Consider the following 9,159-nt stretch of genomic DNA (forward strand, 5'->3'; position numbering starts at 1 on the left):
CCTGCGGCGCCCTCCTCCGCACAAACCAGAAGGAATACCCTTCTATCCCTCCAACCTTCCTCCTCCTCACAAACAACCAGGGGGTGGAAAACACCCGCCATACATTGCACCTGTGCCAGAAGCAACGAGTTCGTCACACACAATCTTACTGGGTCAGGAGTTGAGGTGATGAAGAACAACGCTCAGGATAGTGTTGAGGTGTGTTGCAGAGCAACGAACACAGTTAGTAGAGAGCCATGAAACTGTTAGGGGGCGTCCATTATTTACGCGTGGCGATTATGGCGATTTTTCAACCCCCTTTGGTGTGGGATGTCGTGAGATTTGGCTCGACCCCCTTCCCCCTCCCCTCCCCACTTAATCAAACGTGAGATTTTCCAAAATGCGTATTTTTAGTGTAAATGCTTTAATCTGTGCTTGATTGCGTTGGATTCATTAAAAAAAAACATAATTTGCTTTATTTTTTTTAAAATTCAAAGCTAGTATTTAAGACAGAACGTAGTCTAGAATCACAGTGAGAAAATAAGTACTTAAATAGGAACTACTAAATTTCGTAAAAGAATATTCATTCGTAATTCAGTCCACGGAGGACTCACGTGTGGTCTCGAGAGTGACTTTGTGGCGTTCGCATAACCGCGATAAATATTACTGTGTGGGATTTAGCCATATTTTAGCGGAGGAAGAACGTGTTTTACTTTATTTAACGCAGTTTTCTCGCAATTTAACACTGTTTCTCGCGGGGAAAAACAAATTACATGATGTTTGCCGAGACCCCTCACCCCTCTCCAGAATGTGAGATTGGGTGAGATTCGGTTCTACTCTTCCCCCTCCCCCCATTAAACGCCTCACGTAATTTACGGACGCCCCCTTAAGACTCTCTGAAGCTGTTTAGTCGCCACTTTTGTTACTCAACAGTGAACATCCAGCGCGAGTGTCCATCGTGTACATTATTACTCGGATTCGTCGTGCGGGTGAGTTATTCAATATTTTGTTTTTATCGTTCGATTGGGTTGGTAACGCGCGAAGCTTCGCTTCCAACGCGTGTGCTGGCTACGCTCCCATTACTTTATGAATAAATCTTTGCACTGCAGTAAACATCCGATAATCCGCCACGTTCGAAACTGCCGGATCAACGGACGGTACATCTATTTATCGATAAACGCTAAGTTGTAGAGCAAATACGCCTGCAAGATGGCGTTCGGCTGCAAACCTTGTTCAGCAGGAGCATAAAAATGAACATTTCAACACCAACACAGGCCAAAACTAAATGTTGTATCTCAACCTAACTATTCCCGAGCTACGCAGAGCGTTTCCGACTTACATTTTATGCGAACTAGTGCTGGGCCGATTCCTAAAATATACCGGTTCCGATTCCATTTTCGATTCTTCAAATCCTATTTCGATTCTTAAAATTATTTTAATGACGACGTTCAACTGAATAATATACTCAGAAAAAAGGAAATTAATGATTTCAAAAATGTAATCGCATTACGTTTCCATTCCTTGGCGCTAAATAACATTATACAAAGGTTACATAATTTAGAAAAGCGTGTTGATTACTCTCAGTTACTGCTGCCCCGAATTTCTAGCACAAATTTTGCGTTCTAAACCTTTAGATGAAACATATGCTTAAAAACTGCTAACAATCAAAGATGTCGTAAGATGAAAATTGGAAATCGTGTTATAACTTACAAATTTTACAAACCTTACATTATCACATCGATGTATTTATTATGAAATAAAAAGCGTGCACGGGTACGTTAAGAATTTTATTTTAAAACTTAACTAATACTGATCCAAAATAAATTAGGTATGTCAAAATTTAGAAATAAACGTCCATATTTTTTTATACTTTCTTTCGTTGTGTAGAAAATGTATTTTGAAAGCTTACAAAAACAATGAAAGAATCAGTCAAGGTCGAATCCAAAACCACTGTGTTCTGAATCTTGCGATTCTAGTTGAATCGAAGGGACCGACCGATTCCGAAACCGGAATCGATCCATCGCTAGTGCGAGCTGTAAAATATTTTTTATCTTAGCTAAAATAAATTATAGTCCTCTTGGCTCAAAGTCCATACATTCCTAGGCGGTGCCGGACCATCAGGCTTGCCGGACCGTTGGATTCCGGACTATCGGAAGTCAACTGTAACAAAAAAATAGTGCGTGGAGTCCCTCCGCGCGGAAAAAGTGAAACTTCGTAATGTGGAAATGAAAATAGGAAGGGGTAGAAATTGATTTTTAGTGAAATCATATTGTTTCTTTAAGACAAACTTAACATTGCTTACAATGCATAGCAAGAATACCACGCGCATGTGCTTGGGATCTACCGACTCACTCTCTTTCTCTCTCCTACATTCTACCTTTGTGTATCTTTCTTTCTCTCTCCCTCTTGCGTTGGAATATTGGACGCTACTCGTTGCTAACGCTCGCGCATGCGTTCGAGTGCCACGCATTCACTCTCGCTCTGTCTCTTTCTATCCCCTCTCCCCAGGAGCGTTGAACGTTTAACGCAACAGTGCTTTCATACCCCCTCCATGGTAGCGTTAAACGTTTAACGCAACCTTGTTGGAAGTCGCATTAGAAGTTTCACTTCAACAAGATTTCCGAGGAAGACGGTTCAACGGTGGAACGAAGCAATCGAATTCGGGAGGACCTGGGGTTCAAGTCCCTGTCAGCTCCTCCTATTTTAGATTACTTCCCCGATTTCCCTTCCTTGTTGATTGCGAGGTCGTTTGCAAAGATGTTGATGTCAACTCCGGATGAGACGTAAAACACTTTGTCATTTAGAGATTTTTTTTCTTCTTATGTTACTGTGTGGATACGCCAAAAATTGATAGCCCGTTTATGGGAAGCATCTCGTCCTGTTCTTATCATCTTGATGTGAAGTTTAAAAGTAACGAATTTTACAAAACAATTGAATAGTCATAATTCGTGTATTTATTTATTATTTTTATATGCCTATTAACAGTTAAGGCTGGTTAACTTACGTGTTAGGTAAATGATCCGCAATAGATAAAAACATAAAACCACAGGCATGACTAACAAAAATAAACCAGTTTTAACCATTTAAAAAAATTACACTAAGGACAAAGACCAAATAACACATACACACATGAAAATAAATTATACTCAAGTAAAGTGTGGTTTAATTATTTCATTAATATAAATAGAGAACAACAATACTATATGAATGTTAATACAACACATTCATATATGAGTTATAAATAAATATATACAATTTACCAAACTAACAAAGTGCCAGAAAATAAGCAGTTATTGGAGTTAATTTGTGAAGGGCATTTGGCTAATTTATTAAAGTTGGTTACTAATCTATATAAAATATCATTTTTTTGGTGTAATGTACATAATTGAGACTGAGATCGACAGTTTAGTGTTGATTTGTAACAACTGCTAACAAAAATTAAATCCGAGTAAACTGTGCGTTCAGACAAGGAAACTAGGTTGGAATGATAATAGATTTTATTACAATTCTGAGTCATTTGTTTCGAAAATTTTAATTTTTCTCGCTAACAAAATTGAAAATATTCAGTTTATTACTTCATTGCAGAGTTGGAAATGCTTTAAAAATGTTTACGTGGCAATGTATATATATAAAAAATAATTATTCCAGTTGATTCCTTTATGCAACGTTGAAATATACACCATGCACATCGCTCTGAATTCCCAATGCTTGGCTGCCTACGTCGTATAGGTTTGAATGTCATGTATTTGACCACCAAGATAACAAAGATCTTGTAACGGAACGACGAAACTGACTAAACCATAATCCACCAGTCAAAGAATTCACCACATAGACAAGTTCAGTAAAATTAAATAACATGAACATTGTTATTTTTTACAATGATAGCGAGTAGAATAAATAATGTTTAGCGATACTGTCAAAACTTTCCGAGTTCCTAATCTTTCGTCTTACTTTCTTTTGCTGTATTCCTTGGGGCATCAGAAAAATAACTTCTTAAAAAAAAAAAAAAAACACGAGTTTGGCTTTGAACAGAGATTCGTTATATTTTTGAATTTTCTTTTACATTTTCCAAACTTTGTACCAAGTGAAATGATATATGTGTGTGGTATTGGCGGTGTATGCGGTTCATGATAATTCCTGCTGACATTTCAAAAGAAAGTTTGAGTCGTGGTGTCATTATTTTGTTTGTAAAAACTTGATACAACCTCCAGTAGTTACGTCTCACGCGACACGCCAACTATGCTCGTATGGCATGAAGTATCTGTAACGCTTTAATCACAAATCTGTGACGATCAATCCAAGGCCAGGAACAAATACGTAAGAAATGGAGTTTTTTTTTGACGTGATAACGTCTTATAAATCGATGAACGCCGGCTGCACACACGAAAAATTGTCACGTTCCGCCTGAGCCAAGCGTGCAAGAACCGGCCAACCACCGTGCAAGAAAACCTTCTATAATATCAAACAGGTTAAGGCGGGCTTTTTAACTAATTTTAGGTGATTATATTTAAACAAATTATTTAATTTAAATTTGCAAAAACTGTAAATACTATTTGAAAATTAAAAAGTATGCAATTTTTCATCAATGTTTTTTTATGACGTTATCACGTAAAATTATCTACCGTAAACCGACTTTACAGAACATCCCCCCCCCTTTTTTTTTTTTTTTTTTGCCAGCGATGAAATTTGTACTATCGGCTTTACACGGAAGGAACAAATAAAAACTCTCTCTTTCATTTCTGAAGTTTTGTTCGTTCCCTCCAAGCGGATTACCGTCCTCAAGATACCGCGAGCCAACTAAGACCATACCATCGTGATACATCCGTCGACCCAGCAACAAGGCAGACAAGCCGGCTTGGAAGTATCAGCAGCAGAGAGGCCTGAAGGACTCTTGGAATCCTCAATGACTGTAGCAGAAATAAAACAACCCTCATTGTCTACGCTGAGAACAAAAGCGTGGCTTTAAAACCAATTTTGATACCTAAGACCCTGTTAATGCAGAGTGAATCTGCAGGTTCATCACGAACAAATTAAGTTGAAAAATTTCACACATATATAAAATGTAAATGTTCGTTATTTCAAAATCTTAAATCTCCGACAGTTCTTCACCGATTGCTTTGAAATGTTGACACAACTTTGCATTCAAATAAGCGCGTGATTTATGTACCTACCCATTTCACACTTGTGAAGGTAAAAATATAGATAAACATATAGATATGCAAAACATAGATTTTTAATATTTTAATTGCTATAGAATGTGATATATTGAGATATAGATGGATATATAGATATAGGGAGATATATGGGAGAGGAATGAAGATGAAGATATATAGAGGTAGATATACTTATAATGAGAGATAACGGTAGAGAGAGACATATATTATATATATATATATATATATATATATATAGAGAGAGAGAGAGAGAGAGAGAGAGAGAGAGAGAGATGGAGGGATTGAGAAGTAGAGAGAGGGAGAGAGATAGAGAGATACTTTGTATATGTATACATACTTCAAACAAATTACAAAAAAAAATTGATTGAGACAGGTAAATATGAAATTATAATAAAACACAACATACGTAACTAAGTTAACCTCGGTAAAAAACATAGGCATGAAAATAATTTAAAAAAAACTTAAAAATACAATACAAACTACATTACTCTATACGATATTATTTTCCAAAACGTCGTAACTGTTTGTCTCGTTATTGAATGCCTGTTTAATTTCATTGCTTGTTCCGCATGTGCGTCGACGTATTGTCGGTGTGTTTTCCAGATTACCTGTTCAGTGTCATCGTTGTGCTCCTCTGCCTGTTGCTGCGTTTTCCAAGGTTTTTACTTGTTTGTATTTACTGTTATTTTTGTTTTGTTTTAACTGTCTCGTCTGTTTTGCTATATTTTTCTGACTAATTTCTTCCACGGGATTCTATATCCTGTCTATTCATAAAATTTCGGCTTATTTTGCCTTGTATTCTATGATTTTTTGTGTGAACCTTTCTTTGTCCATTTTTCGGGTTTCCTATATGACGTACATTGCAAAATAGCAATGGCGTATGCCCAAAGTAGAATGATCAAAAACGATAATAACTAAATAAAATTTGACTAGCAAGTATAAAATATAAATTAAACTGTGTGTGTGCGTATGTGTGTGTGTGTGTGTGTGTGTGTGTGTGTGTGGAAACGTCTGGTATACCAATGCGCTCAAAGTTTCTTCCTCTCATCGCAGAGCGTTAATTGCCTGCAGTTGAGCATCTAGCAGGAGTTACGTGAGAAGGAGCATCTTACGTCACACGGCGGTTACGGGGCTGCCCCACTTACAGGTGTATCCGGAGCGCTCCGGTAATAACCACATGCGCTCGGATAGTTAGTTACGTCCTATCGCAGCGGGTGTTGCTCGTGGAATCATTGCCACCAGTGACCCCGAGCGTAGCAGGTGCGTTCCAGCTCGTCGGAGCCCTTTTGAACTCTATTATTTTTCGTCATAGAGGCGTTAAGCAGGCTATATATCCACCTCCCCTTCAGATATTCTAAAAATATATATCATTCTCGCAAACCAAAAGGAAATAATTCAAACGCTAACAGCTGGCAAAAAAGTTCTATCTCCTCCTCCCCCCCCCCCCAACCCAATATTGGTATCAGCAGCTTTTTTTAGAGTAAAAACAATTTGGATATTTAATTGTTCAAAATTTTTTCTTAATTAAAGCATAGTACATAAATATGTAACTTAGTGGAATGCCTAGTAGTGTCTGGCTGCTACCTCTAACGACGATACAGGCAATAAACACAATTTTTGAAAATCTCTGCGTTAACGTAGGCAATTATCAATATTAAACGTTATGGCATAACAACTGTCGAAACAAATATGGCGTGTTTTGGTTCCTATCTCCATCCCCGTTGAAACATCTTTACGAAATGTTTCGTCAGTTGGAACAAGTGGAAAAGTGTGTAGATGCCGTCAGCGATACGTGGATTCCAGAAGGTTCGCTGCAGCCGGCCGAGGCGCGACTGCGCGCATGCGCGGAGCGAGGCGGCGCATGCGCGCGGCGGGGCGGGCTCGGGCCCGGCCCGCGGGCGTCGAGACGCCACTCGGCGCCCACCGGCGCCCCAGTCCGCGCGTCTGCCGCCGCCCCTGCTCCGGCGCGATGAGCTGCCGCTAGCGGCCCTCCCCGCGATGAATGACTCCGGGTGGCTCAACGCCTCGGCGGGCGACGACCCGCCCTACTGCGGCCGGCACCTCGCGGCCTTCAGCGAGGCCTACCGGCCCGTGCACGTGTACGCCAGCCTGCTGGTGTGCGTGTTCGGCTCGGTGGCCAACTCGCTCAACATCGCCGTGCTCACGCGCCGCGAGATGTCGTCCCCCACCAACGCCATCCTCACGGGCCTCGCCGTGGCCGACCTGCTCGTCATGCTGGAGTACGTGCCGTTCGCCGGCCACGCCTTCCTGCCCTACGAGCAGCGGCTGAGCTACGGCTGGTCCGTGTTCGTGCTGTTCCACTCGCACTTCGCGCAGGTGTGCCACACCGTCGCCATCTGGCTGACGGTGATCCTGGCCGTGTGGCGCTACGTGGCCGTCGCGCACCCGCAGCGGAGCCGCGAGTGGTGCGGCATGGGGACGACGGTGCGCGCCATCGCCAGCGCCTACGTGGTGTGCCCGGTGCTGTGCACGCCGCTGTACCTGGCCTTCGACGTGAGCTGCCGCCCGGCGGCGCTGGGCCCCGACGGCCTGCCCTGCGCCGGCGGCTGTCACGGCGCGCGCAACGTCACGCTGTACCACGTGGGGCTGAGCGAGCTGGGGGACGCGCGCGTCGTCGGCGACGTCAGCCTGCAGACCGTCAACTTCTGGGTGTACAGCGTCGTCATCAAGATCATCCCGTGCGTGGCGCTGACGGTGCTGAGCCTGCGGCTGGTGCTGGCGCTCGTCGAGACCAAGAAGCGGCGCCGCCACCTGGAGGGCAAGACGAAGAAGAAGGCGACGGCGGAGAAGGAGAAGCAGACGGACCGCACGACGCGCATGCTGCTGGCGGTCCTGCTGCTCTTCCTCATCACGGAGTTCCCGCAGGGCATCCTCGGCCTGCTCAGCATGTTCCTGGGCGAGCCGTTCTTCAACAGCTGCTACGCGCGCCTCGGCGACCTCATGGACATACTGGCGCTCGTCAACTCGGCCGTCAACTTCATCCTGTACTGCTCCATGAGCCGGCAGTTCCGCGCCACCTTCGCGCAGCTGTTCCGGCCGCGCATCCTGGACCGCTGGGCGCCCGTGCCGCAGGCCGACGGCCGCGACAACGGCGCCGCGACGCAGGTGACGCAGGTCTAGCGGCGCGCTCTGAGGCGCCTCCGCCGCCCCCCGGCCCGCCGGACGCCCTCGGACGTGTCTCCGGCGGCTCGGCGCTCGCGACGACCATCAGCGACCGCCCCGCAGGTCCCGTGACCACGTGATCCGTCAACATCTGGTTGTTCCCGTCATGACGTGAGCTCCCCGCTCGCGTGCGTGTCTCGTGACACGGCGTGATCGTCATATTTTACCTGTTATTCCAGAAAGTTAAATTTAGGTGTTAAATTCGAATCTAAACTTTTTTTTTTTTTTTCAACAGCATCGCTAAATTTTATTCTAATCGTTATTCAAGCGAAACATTTTTGCGGGTATACGAGTTATATCATATTTATTAGTGTAATTCGAAGGTCATTCGTAATTGATAGGTTTCAGAATTCACGCCGGTTTTTTTGGTCCTATGCCCACTTCTGGAGGCCAAAATGGTTTACTAATCATGTAACATTTTGAACAATCAAAGAAACGTTTGGATGAACGAAGGTATACTGTAGCACTGGAAAATTAAAAAAAAAAAAACTTTTAAAAGGAAATGTTATCGTTCCTCAAAATCCCCTTCCCTTTTTAAATTTAATTTGTGAAAGTCTTAAGGGGAGTTATGAATATAACTGCTTACTAACCATAACATATAGTATATATATATATATTTATTTATTTATATATAAAGAATGTCTCAAAATTCGTGTAGGATTTGAATTGCGCGCCATTTGCGCGTTAGTGTTGCCAGCGAGAAAAAAAATAATCAAACAAGACAGCATAACATCTGAAAGTTCAGGGTTAGTAAAAGTGGAGCGCTACACGATAGATCAGCCCGTTTTCATTGTTAGCAATAAATTTTTTTGACATCTACAGT

The 9,159-nt window shown here is 42.8% G+C and overlaps 1 protein-coding gene across 1 annotated transcript; it reads left to right on the top strand.

Annotated features, from left to right (window-relative positions):
* The first annotated feature begins 7,078 nt into the window (after positions 1-7,078).
* Positions 7,079-8,799, top strand: LOC134533504 (G-protein coupled receptor dmsr-1-like). The gene has a single exon (XM_063371026.1). The coding sequence runs from the start codon at positions 7,152-7,154 to the stop codon at positions 8,292-8,294; it is 1,143 nt and encodes a 380-aa protein (XP_063227096.1). The 5' UTR covers positions 7,079-7,151; the 3' UTR covers positions 8,295-8,799.
* The last annotated feature ends 360 nt before the right edge of the window (positions 8,800-9,159 follow it).

The sequence above is a fragment of the Bacillus rossius genome, chromosome 6 (genome assembly GCF_032445375.1).
Source record: "Bacillus rossius redtenbacheri isolate Brsri chromosome 6, Brsri_v3, whole genome shotgun sequence".
Lineage (NCBI taxonomy): Eukaryota > Metazoa > Arthropoda > Insecta > Phasmatodea > Bacillidae > Bacillus > Bacillus rossius.